Genomic DNA, 21,069 nt, shown 5'->3' on the forward strand with positions numbered 1-21,069 from the left:
TTAACCTCTGGGATCTGATCTGATGTTATCTCCAGGTAGGTAGGGTCAGAATTGAGTTAAATTGTAGTTTACCCAGCCAATGTCACAGAAATGTTTGGGGTAGATTTACCCCCCATTTATTTGGTGACCAGAAGTATCAGAAATGAAGTATTGTGCATAGTGTAAAGGAAGACAGTGGAAGTGTTCTTTACCGTCTCCATTCTGTTCCCTGTGGGTGTTCCTTCCAGTCCAATAGTAAATCATGAGCAGTTGTGTATTTTCAGATGCTTTTTTCTTTATGATCATGTAATTGTTTTTCTTTTACCATCATAATGCAGAGAATTACAGTAATTGGTTTTTAAATGTTAAACCTTAGATTTCTGTGATAAATCCAGCTTGGTTATGATATATCATTTTTATCTATTGCCAGTTTCAGTATGCTATTATTTCATTTAGAATTAGGATCTACTTTCATGAACTATATTGGCCTGTAATTTTTCATTGCCATATTTTGATTCTTTGTTTTGGTAGTATCATATGCTTTAAGTCCTTTGAGATTTAGTTGTGTTCTTTTAAGATTTTTTCATATTTTTCCTGTGATATCTGTAGATATGGATTTTTAAAATCTATTTTGCTTTCACTGCAATTCTTTTTATTTTATTTATTTTAGAGTGAGGTAGAGAGAGCACGTGCATGCATGGGAAAGGGACAGAGGGAGAGGGAAACTCAAGCAGACTCCCCGCTGAGTGCAGAGCCAATCTCACAACCCTGAGATCATGACTGAGCTGAAACCAAGAATCGGACACTTAACCAACTAAAACACCCAGGCACCCCTGCAATTCTTTTTTTTTTTTTTTTCTGTATAGCATAATAGAATTTCTGTGAATTAAATGTACACACACACAATACTATGTATGTTAAACTATAGATTCAAGAATGTATATCAAAAGTATTAGGGGTGGTCTGTCACGATTGGGAATGGGACTAGAAAACAAGTACTAAAAAGACTAAAACAGTATTAAAGGGTGGAGAGTGCATGGACCAAAGATATTTGTAAGCCATGAACTAAGTACAATTAATTCAACATGAAATTAAAACAAAAAATTAACTCCTTTCTCTCAGTTTCTCAATGCAACCTACATGTTCTTTTCTTTTCAGTCAGAATTAAATCAAAGGCAGTATTTTTGGGTTCACTGGACTTCTTGATCTGAATCTTGGTGTTTTCTTCAGTTCTGGAAAATTCTCAGCTGTTATTTCTTCAGAATATAGTTTATGTCTCTTTATTTCTTTCTTCTTCTTTCTGGAACTGGTATAGCCTCTCACTTTATATTCCATCTTTCTTAACCTTTCTTCTGTACTTTCCATTTTTATATTTCCTTGCTGCATTCTTGATATTGTACCTAATCTCTTCAGCTATGTCTTGTCTTTGCCAAACATATTGAGTTATCAGTTGATTATATATACTCTCCCTATCTAGAAATTATCCTGGGATCTTTTAAAAATCTCCTTTGCAGATTGTTTCCATTATCTATTTTTTTTTCTGCTTGTTCTCATAAGGTACTGTTGTGTTCCATGCCTGATTATCTTTATGCTTTACTCATTGTCCTTGAAAAATAATTTGTGAAGATTTTTTGAGTACCTACAATACAGTTACATTTCTCTGGAAAGAATTTTTATTTGTTTCTGCCAGGTTCTTATGGGCACTACCAGTCTAGAAACATTTGAAATCCTATTCATAAGTTGAGGTTTCTTTCATCATCCTGTGAAACAATCTTTGTTAACAAACTCATCTGAAATTAAGTCGTTTACAGCTTTCTGGGATGTGACATTTTTTATTTTCTCCTTCCTTGTCTCTTGTTTCCTTTCTTCTTCTTTATGTTTCATCTGCTTGGCACCTAGGCAGTTATCATATAGAAGGTAGGTTATTTTTGCTTCAACCTTTCCTGAGTTTAACTCTTCTGAATTCTACTTAATAGGTCTCTTATTGGACTTCCTACTTTGGCAGGCCCTAGGTTTGCAGTACCTATTTCTCAAATCAGAGGTCGTCAGTGCTGTTATTTAATTTTATTCGGTTTGGCAAGTGCCCACAGGGTAAAGATGGCTTTCTGTGTTCAGTTTGTTTCTTGACTCATTGTCTTTTTGGAATTTAGAATTTGGCTTCATGATTTTTTTTTCTTAGTATCTTGCTAGGTCTTTGATACTTTTAAGAAAGTTTAAAAATATTTTATTCAAAATTATTAGTTGTTTTTAGTTGGAGGCTTCATCCAGATAACATAGCCCATCATTTTCAGGAATGGAAGTTTCCCTTTTAGAAAGTTTCTTGTATACACATCTGTGATGGTTAATTTTATGGGTCAAGTTGGCCAGGCTATGAAGGGTAAACTCATTTTAAAAAATATAAAAAAAATATACCGACCAAATGTATTTGGCCAAATACCTGTCTAGATACTGCTGTGAAGGTAATTTTTAAATGAGAATAATATTTAAATCAGTAGATTTTGAATAAAGCAGATTACCCTCCATCATGTGGGTGGTCCTCATCCAAACAGTTGAAGGCCTTAGGAGGAAAAGACTAAAGTTCCCCAAGGAAGAAGGAATTCTGCTTCTGGATTGCTTTGGTCAACCCTTCATTGAGTGTCCATCCTGCTGGCCTGCCCTGAACATTTCAGGTTTGCCAGACTCCCAATCATATGAGCCAATTCCTTAAAATAAATTTATCTCTCTCTCTACATATACATCCTATTGGCTCTGTTTCTCTGGGTAATGCTTACTAAAATAATACTATCAGAATGGCTAGAATAAAAAGTAGTGATAACATTGAATGTTGGTGGGGATTTGGAGAAGCTGGATCACTCATACATTGCCAGTGAGAATGGAAAGTGGTATTTCCATTCTGGAAAATAGTTTGGCAGTTTTTTTCACAACCAAAAGTGGACTTTATTTATTCAGCCCAGCAATTGTACTCTTGGACATTTATCTTTAAGAAATGAAAACTTACATCATGTAGAAACTTGTATATGAATGTTCATTCATGGCAGCTTTATTCATAAAAGCCAAAACTGAAAACAACTCAGATGTCCTTCAGTGAGTGAGTGCATGGTAAACAAACCATAATATGTCCATACCATGGACATATCTCAGCAATAGAAAGGAATGAACTGTTGGTACAACAGCTTAGATGAACTTCAAGGTGATTATTATGTGTGAAAAAAAAATCCAATCTTTTTTTATTAGGGGAGATTAATTAATTAATTAAGTGATCTCAATACCCAGCATGGGGCTTGAACTCACAACCCTGAGATCAAGAGTCACATGCCCTACCGACTGAGCCAGCCAGGCACCCCTGAAAAAAATCCAGTTAATAGGTTACGTGATGTAAGATTCCATTTATATAACACTGTTGAAATAACAATTATAGAAATAGAGAATGGATTAGTGTAGTAGTGGGTATGGAAACAAAGAAGCTGGGAACCATGGTTGATGCTACAATTCTGTATTTTGATTGTAATGGTAGTTACATGAAGCTATAGATACAATCTTGCAAAGAATTATACACACACCCACACACAAATGAGTGAATGTATAACTGGTAGAATTATTATAAATTCTGTGGATTGTACCAATGTCAGACATACAGTTTTTATATTGTACTATTATTCTGCAAGATACTAACATTGGGAGAGGCTGAGTGAATGGTGTATAGGACTCCCTGTACATTTCTTTCCAACTGTCTATGAATTGATAATTATTATTACGAAAAGTTGAAAAGAGAAGTTTCTTGCAGCCCGAATCATACATTATCTGGGTTGAGAAAGATATATAAGTGCCTTGAGTTTTAATAAAAGGCAGTTACTCCACTTCTCCTCTTTCAACTTTGTAGGGTTTAAAGATTGCATTACTGTTAGTATTCATACCATCCTTACAGAATGCTGTATATCAAAGCAAAGTTAGGAAGCACGGTGTCTGGCAGCCTCGGTACGAAGCAATTACTGAAGGGTCAAGCCTTGCCTGCAACTTTAGGAATCTAGCTTTTAGGACATGGCATTTAGGGGCATGTCAAAAATTTAGTCCCTGCAGATACTAAAGTAACAGAAAAAGCCTCAGCCACAGAGAAACTGTAGGTGGATCATCATTGCTCAGTGTTTTGTGTATCAAGATCAGAATAGGAGTGATGACAAAACTGTTATTCAGTGTTAAACCTAGAGGATTATGGGATACAGGTTGTTACATTTCTATGGTACCTGCACTTGTACTTTAAAAACTTAGATAAATGATTTTTTTCAGTTAAAACCTTTTTATATTACAGGAAATAAATGTTAATATGGAGAATGATTTTAAGACTGATTTGTCATCCTCTACCTTTGCTCTTCAAAGTTCTTCGGAGACAATGTTTTCTATTCAGCTATTAGATTTCAAAACAAGTTTACTGGAAGCATTAGAAGAGTTACGTATGAGAAGGGTAAGCTCATTTTTAAAATGCTTTTTTTAATCAAGGAACTTGATTTTATTCAGCCATTTGGTTTAAGGGGGGAAAAAAAGGCCTAACAAAATAACTTCTTATTTTGAAAGAAGAAATATGGTCCAGATAATGAAGTAAAAGAGAAAAAAACAGATATAGTCGATATCACAGAAGGAAAAAGAAGAATTTATAAAGCAAAAAGTAAAATGGATTTTCAGATTGTTAAATACTTGGTAAGTCAGTTAGTATTTACCTCCAAGTGCCTGGGAGTGCATAGGTAGCACGTAGTTAGACACTATGGCTGATAAAAAGGAGCTGCTCTTCAAGAAATTACATTTTTGTTAAACGCTATGAGATAGGTGCCTATGAATGATTAAGTAATGAAAGAGCAATACATTTTTGAGTGACAAAATAAATGTATGTAGTAAGTATTCTGATTCAAAGAATAAGTATGTCCTTATTTTTTAAAGTGATAACTCTTGAGGTATTTATTTAGAAAGGAAATATCTACTTAAATTGGTTTTCTTAAAGTTTTTTTTTAATTTATTTGAGAGAGAGAGAGAGAAGAGGGAGAGAGAGCAAATGAGCAGGGGAGGAGCAGAGGGAGAGAGAGAGGGACAAGAAGGGAGACCAACATGGGGCTTCATCCTACGATCCTGACATCATGACCCGAGCTGAAGTCAAGAGTCAGATGCTTAACCAACTAAGCCACCCAGGCGCCCCTATATAAAATTGTAAAAGTTGTTTGGTTTCAGCAGATCTGTATTGTTCAAAACCCCTTAAAAGCCTTTCATTTCTGAGACTCTGTGGGTCTAAATTTGAAGCGTGTGTTGTCAGTTTTCTTTTTCTTTCTTTCTTTCCTTTTCTTTTCTTTTCTTTCTTTCTTTCAAGATTTTATTTATTTATTTGACAGAGACATAGCGAGAGAGGGAACACAAGCAGAGGGACTGGTAGAGGGAGAAGCAGGCTTCCTGCAGAGCCGGGAGCCCGATTCGGGGATTGATCCCAGGACCCTGGGATCATGACCTGAGCCGAAGGCGGATGCTTAATGACTGAGCCACCGAGGCACCTCTGTTGTCAGTTTTCTGTAAGATAGATGGGAGTTGGTACAATTTTGGAGAGAAGAAAATAGACTATAAAACTACTGTAATAATGAACTAGGAATTGGGGTCATTAGGATTTATATATAACTGTGAAAATAGAACAGAAGAGACAGGAAGGAGGGCACCTGGGTGGCTCAGTCGTTAAGCATCTGCCTTTGGCTCAGGTCATGATTCCAGGGTCCTGGGGATCAAGCCTTACTTCAGGCTCTCTGCTCAGCGGGGAGCCTGAGTTCTCCCTCTCCCTCTGCTGCTCCCCCTGCTTGTGCTCTCTCAGTCAAATAAATGAATAAAATCTTTAAAAAAAAGAAGAGATAGGAAGGAGAATCAATAGAATTTGGTGATTTCCTGAAAATGAGCTGTGAGAAAAAAGATCTGAAACAACATTTTTATTATGTGATTCTTGTTCTAGGATTTAAAAATATTGAAACTTGTTATCATAATAAGAAAATTTAATTACCACAATGTTCATCCTATATAAAGGTACTTATTATCTGTATAATTAAAGCCTATTTTAATAAAGAAGAAATCCTGCTAAAAAAGGATATGTTGGGTAAGCAGTAATAAATTATTTTTGTAAGAATAGCTTAAAGTGGTGTTTTTTCTAAGTTAAAACAACTTTAGGTAACTGTTTAGAACTTCATATTCTGTTTTACTGTGTTTCAAGCATTATATTTGGTCTGTTTATATTTCCAACTTAAAAAATAAGCTTCCTATAAAAATCTTTTGATAGTTTCAGGGTAGCAACAGGAACCGTGTTTTCAATAACTAAGTGCAGGAGTATATGCTACTTTTAATAATATTCTTCATTGAAAGAAGAGCTTTATTCTTAAGAAGGGGAAAAATTCCTCCCTTTTATTGGAAAAAGAGACGTATTGATTTTCACATTTACCATGATGGTAACACTTTATCCCTATTGTGGAATTTTAATTTTTCTCCCATATTTTATTAGGAATATTAAAAAAATACACAATAGTTGAAAGAATTTCACAGTAAACACCCATATACCCACCGGGGTAGGTAGAATAAAGGCATCCCAATGATGTCCACATCCTAATCCTCAGAAACTTTGAATATGTTACCTTACATGGCAAAAGGAATTTTGCAGGGGTGCCTGAGGACTCAGTTGGTTGAGCCTCCAACTCTTGGTTTCAGCTCAGGTCATGATCTCAGGGTTGTGGGATCAAGCTCCACATCGGGCTCTACACTGGCCATGGAGCCTTCTTGGGATTCTCTCTCTTTCCCTCTGTCTTTCCCCCATTCTCTTTCTCTCTCTCTCTCTGTCAAATAAATAAAACTTTAAAAAAAGGATTTTGCAGATGTGATAAAGTTATGAATTTTGAGATGGAGGGATTTTGCTGGATTACTCAGGTGGGCCCAATGTCACAAGGGTTTAGAATCAGAAGGAAGCAGGATAATATCAGAAAAAAAGATGTGATGACAGAAGTAGGGGGCGTGGTCAGAGAGAGATTTGAAGATGTTGTGCTGCTGCCTTTGAAGATGGTGGAAGCAAATCATGAGTCAAGGAATGCAGGTGGAAGCTGGAAGAGGCAAGGAATTTTTCTGTGGAGACTTCAGAAGGTATGTGGACAACATTTTGATTTTAGTTAAGAACATTTCAGGTTTCTGACCTCCCAAACTGTAATAGAATAAATTTGAGTTCTTTTAAGCCAACAAATGTGTTGTAATTTGTTAGAGCAGCCCTGGGAATCTAATACACCTACCACCCAGATTCTACACCTGATCTCATGTATATATCCATCTGTCATTGGTCTTATTTTTCTGATGCACTTCCATGGAAGTTTGAAATTAGTATACTTCCGTATGCATATCATTAACTGAAGTTCAATATTTATGTATTTTTCTTTTAATATAAAATGTATATACAGTTGACCCTTGAGCAACATGGGCTTGAACTGCACAAGTACACTTATATGCAGGTTTTTTGGATAAATATACTACTATACTGTAAAGATATTTTCTTTTTTCTTTTTTTAAAGATTTTATTTATTTATTTGACAGAGAGAGACACAACAAGAGTAGGAACACAAGCAGGGGGAGTGGGAGAGGGAGAAGCAGGCTTCCCGCTGAGCAGGGAGCCTGATGTGGGGCTTGATCCCAGGACCCTGGGATCACGACCCGAGCCGAAGGCAGACGCTTAACGACTGAGCCACCCAGGCGCCCCAAAGATATTTTCTCTTACGATTTTCTTAACATTTTCTTTTCTCTAGCTAATTTTATTGTAAGAATATAGTATATAATACATATAACATACAAAATATGTGTTAATCAACTGTTTATGTTACTGGTAAGGCTTCTGGTCAAGAGTAGGCTATTAGTACTTAAGTTTTTGAGGAATCAAAGTTATATATACAGACTTTTGACTGTGCTGGGAGTTGTTGCCCCTAACCTCCAAGTTGTTCACAGGTCAACTGTACAATGAAATGTATAGTTCTTAAGTGAACCATTTCATGAGTTGTAACAAATGCGTATAACTGTCTCATCCAAATCCTTGTCAAGATACAGATCATTACTAACTCCCCCAGAGAGTTCCTTCATGTCCTTTTTCACTTACTCCTCATCCTTATCCATCAGACGCAACCATTGTTCCATTATTTTCCACCAGGGATTAGTTTATTGCTGTTCTAGAAATTCATATAAATGGAATCATTACAGCATATATTCTTTTATATAAATTTTCTTTTACTCAGCATCATATTTTTGAGATTAATTTGTTATTGTAAATATCAGTAGTTTTTTTCCTTTTTATAGTTGAGTACTATTCTACTATATAAATATAATACAGTTTGTTCATCTGTTGATGGACATCTCGGTGGTTTTCAGTTGGTGGCTCTTATGAATAAGGCTACATGAATATTTTTGTACAAAATGTTGGGCAGGCATGCATGATACAGCTAAGCAAGAAAAGACCTTATTTGGGAACTATTTATGAGATGTTGATTACCTCACATGCCCTTGCTGCTCTCCTGAATCTTCATTGAAAAATTTTAATATTTCCCCTTGGTAGTCTGTGAAGAGATATTTTTATTTAGCATTTTAAAAAGAAAGCAAAAAAGAATGAGATCTGATCAAAAGTGATAATTATATTTAATTTGTAAAGCTAAAAAATGTAGAACTAAAATACTGAACTATAATTATTGACATGCTTGGGTAGAATTGATTCTTAGGTCCTTGTATTGTTCAGGAGGTAAGATATTGACCAGCTATAGACTTTGTTTAGTTATGAAGGCATATTAAAAATTTCAGGTTAATCAAGTGAATAGGGTTTGTATCATCCCAAATAGTAGAGAGAAAATATGCAATCGTGACTAAGTATCTTTGATTTGATGTTGGAAATAGCCATAATTTTAGGTTTTAGCTGTCTCCGAAGCTTCATCCTGGTTAAAAATACTGATGCTGTTTTCTATATATTCCAGAAACTGGCCCAGCTAATCTACATTTTTTTCTAATTAGTTTTAATACTGTAAGGTCTGTTAGTGGTAAACTAAAGGCTTTCTCTTCTCTTTTCTTTCTCCCCTCCCTTTGCCTTGCCAGAAAATGTCTTTATTTTGCCATAGATTTGTAGATTGCCATTTATGTTCTGTCAGTATTTTGAAGAGATTTTGTTGAATTCTTTTGTTGCATTTGAGAAGTTTGATGTTCATTTAATTGTCCTTCTATAGGTAATCCATCATTTCTTTCTATTTGTTCGTTGGAGCTTCTTTTTATCTTTAATGGTCTGCAGTTTTAATGAGTCTATGTGAGAATTTTTTTTTTTTTAAGATTTTATTTATTTATTTGGCAGAGAGAGACACAGTGAGAGCAAGATCACAAGCAGGGGGAGAGGGAGAGGGAGAGGGAGAAACAGGCTTCCTGTGGAGCAGGGAGCCCGATGCGGGGCTCCATCCCAAGACACTGGGATCATGACCTGAACCGAAGGCAGACGCTTAACGACTGAGCCACCCAGGCGCCCCATGTGAGAATTTCTTTACATTTCTTGGGACTCATTTTGGTTCCTGAGTCTTAGGAAATTTTTCAGCCATGATCTTTTTGAGTATTGCCTCTCCCTTATTTTTTCTGTTATCTTCTTCTAGAACTCCCATTAGGTAACATATTGGACCATGTCATTTTATCTTCTATGATTCTTAACTCTTATATTTTTCATATATTTGCCTCTCTGCTGCATTCTGGGTGTTTCATTTTGTTGTTTCCTAATTGTCTCTTCAGATGTTTTTACTTGCTAGCTAACTTAGAGTTTTACATTTCAGTGATTATGTTTTTCATTTCTGTGTTCCTTCAAAGAATCTGCTATGGTCTGAATATTTGTGTCCCTCCAAAATTTAAATGTTGAAACCTAATGTCCAGTGTGATGGTATTAAGAGGTAGGGTCTTTGGGAGGTGATTAAGGTATGAGGGATAGAGCCCTCATAGATGGGATTAGTATTCTAACAGAGCTCCCTAGCCCCATATACAATGTGAGGTTATGAACTGGAGAGCGTCTGTCACCAGAAATAGAATCTGATCTTAGACTTCCAGTCTCCAGAACTGTGAGAAATTAGTTTCTGTTGCTTATAAGCACCCAGTCTCTGGTATTTTGTTATAGAAGACTGAACAGATTAAGACAGCATCTAAAAATTTAATGTAATGTCAATCAAAACCCAGGGGGATGTTTTTCAGAATTTGGCAGGATGATTCTAAAGTTATATCTATAAGAAAATATATGGATATATACATATATCAAATCATTATGCTGTACCTTAAGCTAATACATTATTATATATGTCAATTTTATCTCAACAAAACTGGAAAAAAATTATGAGCATAGACATTATATATGTCAATTTTATCTCAACAAAACTGGAAAAAAATTATGAGCATAGACAAGTAAGAATGAAGTGCTACATGCTTTATCAGATATTAAAACATGCTCTAATCCTATAATAATTAAAAATGTGATACTGTTTTAGGAATAAGCAAATCAGTAAAAGAATAAATCAATCCTGTGGGGAAAATAAGGACAGTCAGTCAATAAATGGCTTTGGATGATTCATAATACCTCATACACAAAAATAAATTTTAGGAGAAAAAAATAAAATGCAAAGAAAAAATATATATGTATGTTAGAAAATATGAGACTTAATTTTTATAGTCTCAGGAATAGAGATTACCCCACCTAAGAGAAAAGATGGCTAGGGGCACCTGGGTGGCTCAGTTGTGAAGCATCTCCCTTTGGCTCAGGTCATGATCCTGGGGGTCCTGGGATTGAGTCCCATGTCAGACTCCCTGCTCGGCAGGAAGCATGCTTCTCCCTCTCCCACTCCCCTGCTTGTATTCCCTTTCTCGCTCTGTCTCTCTCTGTCAAATAAATAAATAAAATCTTAAAAAAAAAAAAGAAAAGATGGCTAGATATGATGACATACAAATTATTAGCTTATATGGGGTAAAAGCTGCCATAAACAAAGTCTAAAAACCAGTGGCTGAGAGAAAATATTTGCCTCATGAAAAATGGAAGAAAGGATCAAAACATTTTTTTATCTTATTTACAAAACATTTATACAAATCAAAAGACAACACAATAGAAAAAAGAAAAACTATTAATAATCATAAAATATACAAAAATATGCTTTATTACTAATTAAATAAATGCAAATTATTGAAAAAATAAATGCAAATTACTGAAAAAATATCAATAACCAGTGTTGGCAAGGTTTTTCAGGAATGAGTATTGTTATATCCTTTCCTTATTGATGTGAATTAGTACATATGATAAATAGAAATTGACTTCTATGTCTCTAAATGTAAAATGTAGAATTTCCTATCACTAAGTATGAATAATTTACGCTTTAAGATAATTTCTTGTGTGGGCTTAATTGAGTAAATAATTTTTACAGTGATATATCCTATAATGTTATAATGGGAAAAATTATAAACAATATAAGTGTCTATCAACAGAGGGTAAACAAGTGATACTGTTACATTAGTAGCTTTAAATAAACCATACTTCTTGGTATTCATACCCTTGAGTAGATTACTTCCTTATTAGCTTAGCCCTGGTTGCGTGACTTGCTTTGGCAAGGACACTGAAAGCATGATACGAAGCAGGGGCTTGGAAGTCAGCTGCCATGCCATAAGCTTAGAATAGATTATTTAATTATTTAATGATGAGAAGCTACATGAGGAGAGACACTGGAGTGAGAGAACATTATGGTAATTGCAGCCTCAGCCAAGCTAGCAAGTGAATGCATCTGCATGAGTAACCTTATCCATAGCCTGTGAAGCAGAAGAACTGCCCAACTGAGCTTAGTCAATGTATAGAATTGTGAGGCTTAATAAATTGTATTTTAAATCGCTAAGTTTTAGGGTAGTTTCATATGCAGAATTAGTGACTGCATCAGATACGTAGAATATTTAATGTAGCTCTTAAAAAGAATAAGGTAGGTACATACGTACTAACATGGGAGATGTAGATGGTATATGGTAGTGTAGGACCATAAAAATGACCCTGCAAGAATGAGATCTTGCCATTTGCAACGACGTGGATGGAACTGGAGGGTATTATGTTGAGTGAAATAAGTCAAAAAGAGAAAGACATGTATCATATGATCTCACTGATATGAGGAATTCTTAATCGCAGGAAACAAACTGAGTGTTGTTGGAGTGGGGGGTGGGGTGGAGGGATGGGGGGACTGGGCGATAGACACTGGGGAGGGTATGTGCTCTGATAAGCGCTGTGAATTGCGCAAGACTGTTGAATCTCAGATCTGTACCTCTGAAACAAATAATGCAATATATGTTAAGAAAAAAAAAAAAGAAGAAGAAGAAGAAGGTAGCGGGAGGGGAAGAATGAAGCAGGGGAAATCGGAGGGGTAGACGAACCATGAGAGATGATGGACTCTGAAGGGCAGGCAGGGTTCTAGAGGGGAGGGGGGTGGGAGGACGGGTTAGCCTGGTGGTGGGTATTGAGGAGGGCACGTTCTGCATGGAGCACTGGGTGTTATGCACAAACAATGAATCATGGAACACTTCATTTAAAACTAATGTTGTAATGTATGGGGATTAACATAAGAATAAAAAAAAAAAAAAAAAAAAATGACCCTGCAAGCTGAAAACAAGGAAAAGGATCTTAATAATAAATTATAAAAGTTGTGATTGTTCTGCGACTTAAAAATATTTGTGAAAACATTACATACTCTCTCACTTCCATTATAAATGTAAAGGAAAATGAAAAAATATTTAGTATACTATAATTTAAGCATTTTATTTACTTATTTATTTAGAGAGAGCACACGGGGGGAGGGGCAGAGAGAGAGACAGGGAGAGAGAATCTTTAGCAGGCTTCACACCCAGAGTGGAGCCCGGCACAGGGCTTGATCGCATGATGCTGAGATCATGACCTGAGCCGAAATCAAGAGTTGGACACTTAACTGATTGAGCCACCCAGGTACCCCTTACTATATACTATAATTTAAAACGTTAGATACATTTCTTTGTGAAACACTTACTCAGATAATTTGAACAGTGCTTGCCTTATTCTTGTGTAACAGTATGGAATTTAACATTATTTCTCTGCCTTTGCAAATTATAATACTCCTGTTTAAGTTTGGATTAGCGTCCCACCTTTTATCCTTTGCATTTTCAATGTTGTCAGATACCTTTGAGAACTTCTTCAGTGTGCTATTTTTGCTGGCATTACTAATTCTGGGACATCTTCATCCTTTTTCATCACAATCACTTTCCTTCCACAGTCACTCTTTGTTTATGTTGGTATGTTTATCTTCTCTCTGTTCTTCTGGCCGCATTTCTAGGGTCTCTCAAATGGCAGTAGTGTTAACATTCCTATGGTCAGCTATTCTTCTTCTTCCTTTTTCTTTATAACAATCTGATTTTTATTCCAATATTTAGAAAATTGCTATATACTTTGAAAGGATGTATAATGATGTATGAAATAATTATAAAAAAAAGCTCTCTAGAGAAACACATTGAAGCTTAAGAAAAATTCCACAAATTGTTGACACATTTTCTACATTTAAATTTGGAAATTTTTTCACATGAAATAAGTATAATTAATCATACAGTGAAATATAAAAGCACAAAAATGGAAATAAGCTCAGGTACCAGGTAGTCTTTATCAATAAGACTCAAGTCAAAATAAAAAATAGGTATATGATCATACTGAATTTTGTGTCTGCTAAAATTAAAGGAGCATGAAAATATCTATTGCAAACTGGCCAATTGACCAGAGGAATTTTCTAAAGAAATCTCTCCATGGTGAACTAAAAGATAAATAAAATGTTAATTTTTAAAAGGTTTAAAACTGTTTTCTTTTGGAGAATAAATACGACATTAATTTAAATTTTTATTTTATGAACTGGATTGACAGATCTAATTTTATTTTGAAAAATTATTGAGAAACAAACATCCACAGCCCAAATGAAAAGTAATAAGAATAAACTATATGAAAAATAAGTAGTCCTACATAACCAAAGGCTAATACTTAATATATAAGATATCACGGCCGTCAGAATTGACTTACATATATTTTCTCACTTCTGCTTCATCATTTTCTTTCAAAGTATTCTCTTTCTATTGGAAGTATTAAATGTATATTTTACAATATCTTTTAAAAATCCAAAGCACAGAGACAGTATTATTATATGTGTATTCAAACTATAAAAAACTTAGAGGGTCATATAAATCACATTCATTTATTAAACATATAACTATATTGTAATTATTTCAGATTTCATTATCCCATTAATGGACTAACAGTATAGCTGTTTCTTCTATAACTCCATTTATATTTTATTTGAATTTCACTTCCAATGTTATTCTCTTTTTTCTTTTTCTGCATTTTCTTTTTTTTTTTTTAGATTTTTTAAAAATTTATTTATTTGACAGAGAGAGACACAGTGAGAGAGAGAGCACAAGCAGGGGGAGTGGGAGAGGGAGAAGCAGGCTTCCTGCTGAGCAGGGAGCCTGATGTGGGGCTCGATCGCAGGACCCTGGGATCATGACCTGAGCCGAAGGCAGACACTTAACGACTGAGCCACCCAGGTGCCCCTGCACTTTCATCTTTGTTGGCCAATTCCCTTTTTGGATTATCTGTTTTTGTAAAATGTTACATGGATTTATCACTAGGAGACAAGAAAGGAAAACACCTTGCACGCTTTACTGTCTTGGAATATACTGAATAACAGATACACATGACCTGTCATTGACAGACTGTGAAATAAGTGACATGATTGATACTGATCATGATCTGTTATTTAGAAATGATTTGTGGCTTGAAGAGTTAGCAGTGAAGTTTGTGCAATTACTCAGGATATTGTACCATGGTAACTGAAATTTGAACCATGTTGTTACGAAACTGAGGGTGTTTAACTAAAACAAGGTAACTGAAGTTCATGTTTATTGAAATTGTGAGGGCTGCTTGTATATCGTTAAATGAAAAATGCAGGTTGTTATTTAAAGAATTAAAATAAATGTCTAGCCAAAAAAAAAAAAGTTCTGGAAGGATATATATTAAACTATTAACTATGGTTATTTCAGAAGAGTAAAGTTCTTTGTAGTGTTCTTGTACCTGTTCTGTAAATTTGAGGCTGTTTTACAATAAAAGATTTAACATAATATAAAGTGTTTGGCCTGCCAAGAAGTATTTACTATATGATCAACACCAATATAAAAACCAGAAAATATCAAAAAGGGGAATTTTAAATAGAAAAGGAAATTTAATATTGTAATTAATACATTGAAGAAATTAGAAAATTGAGAAAATAGGGGAAGAGATGGAAAATTTTGCCTGAGACTTGAAATCTTAAAAAAAATAATCAAATGGAAATTCTGGAAGTAAAATATACAGTACCCCAAATTAAGAACTCCCTCGATTAACAGCTGCTTGGATAGCAGAAGATATGATTAGAGATTCGAATAACAGAAGAAAATATCCAAATGATAAAGTGCCACCTACAGATTTAGGAAACTCTGCAAAACCCAAGTGTGATGAATACTAAGAAAATCACACTCAGATGCATCATAGAAGGACTGTAACCAAATGGAAAAAAAATTTTTTTAAGGTTTTATTTATTTATTAGAGAGAGAGATCACAAGCAGGGGGGAAGGGCAGAGGGAGAAGCAGGCTTCCTGCTGAGCAGGGAGCCCGACGCGGGGCTTGATCTCAGGACCCCGGGATCACTACCCGAGCCGAAGGCAGACACCCAACCGACTGAGCCACCCAGGCGCCCCCCGCAAATGGAAAATCTTAAGAGCAGCCAGAAGTAGAAAAGACCCCTTATTTTCAAAGGCACAATAATACAATTGGTAATGGACTTCTCAGTAATAATTATTCAGCTCCAAAGACAATGTAGTGACAGTTTAAAGTACTGAAAGAATAACTACCAACCTAGAATTCTGTTCTCCTAAAATATCCTCAAAAATGAAGGCATGAACCTTAAGTTAATTACATTTTATTTAATTAATTAATTTATTTTAAAGCTTTTATTCATTTATTTGACAGAGACACAGCGAGAGAGGGAACACAAGCAGGGGGAGTGGGAGAGGGAGAAGCAGGCTTCCCGCGGAGCAGGGAGCCCAATGTGGGGCTCCATCCCAGGACCCTGGGATCATGACCTGAGCTGAAGGCAGACGCTTTAACAACTGAGCCACCCAGGTGCCCCAAGTTAATTAAATTTTAAATGAATTTTTCTAAGCAAAAGAAGCCAGATCCAAGAGGCTGTGCAATATCCAGTGCATTTATATGACATTCTGGAGGAGACAAACCTACAGGGATGGAAAACAAATCAGTGATTGCCAGGCATTCACTGGCAGTCAGTGAATAGTGAACACAAATCAATTGATAGGCATTGACTATAAATGGAATGCCTAGGAGAATTTTGGGGAGTGATAGATCATTCTGAATGGTAAAGTAGTAGTGGAAGCATTACTCCACATGTCTGTCAAAACCCATAAAAGTACGCCACAAGCTGAACTATACAGTATGTGAAAATTCAGTCAGGATTCAGGAGAATTCCAAGATGGAATGCAGACTGTGAAAATATATGTAACTGTTTCACTAATCAAATGAGGTTACTTTAGTGAAAGAAATGGGTGGGAAGAGTAAGCCGACTTAAGTAACTTTGGAAGAGAGTATTTGACTAGATGCTGTAAGGATAACACCAAAAAGGTGCATAAACACTCTCTCTAGTTGGTAAATTTGTTTCTCACAGGAGTAAGACTGAAACTACAGGTATGCCAGGGTTGAACAAATAAGCAAAAATTGTAGATAATGAGAGCTAGGTAGAATGTGTTTCTCTGTTGAAGGAAGAAGTTACAAACAAGCTAGACTGAGCTCTGTGGTGCTAGATTGGAGTTGGAGATACCAGTATGAGCTCATGACTTCATAATATACAGAAAAAAAGATACAGATATGTATGTACATGAATTAGTATATTCTAGCTCTGCTGAAAAGGCCTAGAAATAGTGACACCCCAGTATCAGCAGCCATATATAGGGCCCAGATCTTGGTTCTAAATATCATTATCTAATAAAAGAAACCAGGACTTCTTGGAGAAATGGCTTATTCCAGGGATGGACATCTCGTAATGCTGGAAGAAAGAAACAACGTGCCGAAAGGATACAGAAGTCAACCAGAAAGAGCTCGTCATGGACAAAGCTGGAACAATTTGAGCAACAAAATAAGTAATGATAGTATTGAATAATAATCCAAAGAATAAAGTAAATATCCATTATTTCCTACTGATAGAAATAAATGATTGAATAAATAAATGGGGGAGACAGAACAAATCTTCTTTACAGGAGATTCCAGTTAATAAATGTAGAAGGAAGGAGAGAAATAGAAAATTTCCCTTAGAACATTATAGTAATAATTGCTATAGGCAAGATCCATTGATGAATGCTAAAATTAGTGGATGAAACTTATAGGTGAAGCAGAATAGTTGCATAGCAGTATCTTCTCCAAATTATTGGTAAGTTACTGTGATTTTTTTAATTGAAGTATAATTAACATACAGTGTTATGTTTCAAGTATACAACATATTGATTCAACAATCTTAATATATTACTCAGTGCTCACCACAATCAATGTAGTCCCCATTTGTCACCATACTATGTTATAATATTATTGACTATCTTCCTCATGCTATAATTTTCATGTGATGACTTATTTTATAATTGGAAGTTTAATACTTCTTAATTCCCTTCATCTATTTCACCCATCCCTCCACCCACTTCCCCTCTGGCAAACACCAGTTTGTTCTGTGTGTTTAAGAGTCTGTTCGTTTGTTTCTTTGTTCATTTGTTTTCAGATCCCACATGTAAGTGAAATTCTATGGTATTTGCCTTTTTGTATCTGAATTATTTAACTTAGCATAATACCCTCAAGTCCATCCGCATTGTCCCAAATCTCATTTTTTTAAAAGATTTTATTTATTTGTTTACCAGAGAGAGAGAGAAAGGGGGAGAGAGAGAGAGCACAAGAGTACAAGCAGGGGAGGCGGCAGGCAGAGGGAGAAGCAGGCTCCTTGCTGAGCAGGGAGCCCAATGTGGGACTCCATCCCAGGACCCTAGGATCATGACCTGAGCCAAAGGCAGATGCTTAACCAACTGAGCCACCCAGGTGTCCCAAGATCTCATTCTTTTTTATGGCTGAGTAATATTCCATTGTAAACACATACCACATCTTCATTATCCACCTATTAGTGGGGACTTGGGTTGCTTCTATATCTTGGCTATTGTGAATAATGCTGCAATAAACATAGTGGTGCATCTATCTTTTTGAATTAGTGTTTTTGTTTTCTTTGGGTAAATACCCAGTAGTGGAATTACTAGATCTTACAGTACCACAATTTTTAATTTTTTGAGGAATCTCCTTACTGTTTCCTGTAGTGTCTGCACCAGTTTACATTCCCACCAACAGTGCACAAGAGTTCCTTTTTCTCTACATCCTCACCAACACTTGTTATTTCTTGTCTTTTTGATTCTAGGCATTCTGAGAAGTGTAAGGTGATAATCTCATTGTGGTTTTGGTTTGCATTTCTCTGATGATTAATGATGTTGAGCATCTTTTCCTGTGTCTGTTGGTCATATCCATGTCTTCTTTGGAAAAATGTCTGTTCACGTCTTCTGCCCATCTTCAATTTAATTATTTTTTTGGCATTGAGTTGTATACATTCTTCTTCTTCTTTTTTTTTAAATTGAAGCATAGTTGACACACAATGTTTCATTAGTTTCAGGTGTACCACATAGTGATTTGACAAGTTTACCTTATGCTGTGCTCACCACAAGTGTAGCTCCCATCTGTCACCATATAACACTGTGTAAGTTCTTTATATATTTTGGATATTAACCCTTTTTCAGATATATCATTTGCAGATACCTTCTCTCATTCAGTAGGTTGCCTTTTAGTATTGTTGATGGTTTCATTCACTATGCAAAAGCTTTTTATTTTATTGTAGTCCCAATAGTTTATTTTACTTTTTTCCCTTGCCTGAGGAGACATATCTAGAAAATGTTGCTAAGGCCAAAATCAAAGGCCAATTACTGCCTGTGTTTTCTTCTAGGACTTTTATGGTTTCAGGTCTCAGGTTTAGGTCTTTAATGCATTTTAAGTTTATTTTTCTGTATGGTGTTAGAAAGTGGTCCAGTTTCATTCTTTTGCATATAGCTGTCCAGTTTTCCCAACACTGTTTGTTGAAGAGACTGTCTTTTCCCCATTGTATATTCTTGCCTCCCTTGTTGTAGATTAATTGACCATATATCCATGGGTTTATTTCTAGGCTCTCTTTCCTTCCTTTCTTTCTTTCTTTCTTTCTTTCTTTCTTTCTTTCTTTCTTTCTTTCTTTCTTTCTTTCTTTCTTTCTTTCTTCTTTCTTTCTTTCTTTCTTTCTTTCTTTCCTTTCTTTCTTCTTTCTTTCTTTCTTTCTTTCCTTTCTTTCTTTTTCTTTCGAGAGAAATCATGAGCAGGGGGGAAGGGTAGAGGGAGAAGCAGACTACCTGCTAAGCAGGGAGTCTGATATGGGACTCAATCTCAGGACCCTGGGATCATGACCTGAGCCGAAGGCAGATGCTTAACTGACTGAGCCATCCAGGTGCCCTAGGCTTTCTATTCTATTCTGTTGGACTATGTATCTGTTTTTGTGCCGGTACCAAACTATTTTGATATTTGATTTGATATTTTGATTTTGATATTTGACTATTTGATTCTTACAGCTTTGTAGTATATCTTGAAATCTGGGATTGTGATACCTCCAGCTTTGTTTTTTCTCAAGATTGCTTTGGCTATTCAGGGTCTTTTGTGGTTCCATAAAAATTTTAGCATTATTTGTTCTAGTTCTGTGAAAAATGCTGTTGGTATTTTGATAGGGATTGCATTGGATCTGTAGATTCCTTTGAGTAGTATGGACATTTTAACAATTTTAATTCTTCCAGTCCATGAGCAAGCACTGAGTATCTTTCCATTTGTTTTTGTTGTCTTCAATTTTTTCATTAATATTTTGTAGTTTTCTGGTTAAATTTATTTTAAGGTATTTTATGATTTTTGGTGCAATTGTAAATGGGATTGTTTTCTTAATTTCTCTTTCTGCTGTTTCATTATTAGTATACAGAAATGCAATGGATTTCTGTAGATTGATTTTGTATCTTTCAGCTTTATTGAACTCATGTAACAGTTCTAGTAGTTTTTTTGGTGGAGTCTTTCAGGTTTTCTGTATATAGTATCATGTCATCTGTAAATAATGAGCGTTTTGCTTCTTCTTTACCAATTTGGATGCCTTTTATTCCTTTTTCTTGTCTGATTGCTGTGGCTAGGACTTCCAGTACTATGTAGAATAAAAGTGGTGAGAGTGGACATCTTTGTCTTATTCCCGATCTTAGAGGAAAAGCTCTCAGTTTTTCACCATTGAATATGATGTTAGCTGGGGGTTTTTCATATATGGCCTTTATTATGTTGAGGTATGTTCTTTCTAAATTCACTTTGTTGAGAATTTTTATTATGAATGGATGTTATATGTTGTCACATGCTTTGTTTGCATTTGTTGAGATGATTGTGTGGTTTTTATCCTTTCTCTTGTTAATATGATGTATCATATTGATTGATTTGGAATATTGAACCACCTTTGCATCTCTGGAATAAATCCCACTTGATCATGGTGAATGATTTTTTTAATGTCTTGTTGGATTTGGTTTGTTAATATCTTGTTGAGGATTTTTTTGCATCTATATTCATCAGAGATATTAGCCTCTAGTTTTCTTTTCGTGTAGTGTCTTTGTCTGGCTTTGGTATCTGGGTAATGCTGACCTCGTAGCATGAATTTAGAAGTTTTCCCTCCTCTTCTATTTCTTGGAATAGTTAGAGAAAAATAGGTATTAACTATTTTTTTTAAAAGATTTATTTCTTTATTTTAGAGAGAGAGCACGAATATGAGGGACCGAGAGAGAGGGAGAGAGAATCCTAAGCAGACTCCATGCTGATCATGGAGCCCGATGCAGGGCTCGATCTCACAACCCTGAGATTAAGAC

General features: G+C 35.4%; 1 protein-coding gene across 1 annotated transcript in view; it reads left to right on the forward strand.

Annotated features, from left to right (window-relative positions):
• Nucleotides 1-21,069, forward strand: part of LOC135362328 (coiled-coil domain-containing protein 73-like) — a 143,167-nt gene that overhangs the window by 98,759 nt on the left and 23,339 nt on the right. The window contains exon 4 of the mRNA XM_064576619.1: nt 4,286-4,438. Coding sequence (XP_064432689.1) covers nt 4,286-4,438 — 153 coding nt within the window. The remainder of the gene's footprint in view (nt 1-4,285; nt 4,439-21,069) is intronic.

Source organism: Mirounga angustirostris, unplaced genomic scaffold (genome assembly GCF_029215605.1).
Source record: "Mirounga angustirostris isolate CCGP_5_RB_7025 unplaced genomic scaffold, mMirAng1.0.hap1 SCAF_13, whole genome shotgun sequence".
NCBI lineage: Eukaryota > Metazoa > Chordata > Mammalia > Carnivora > Phocidae > Mirounga > Mirounga angustirostris.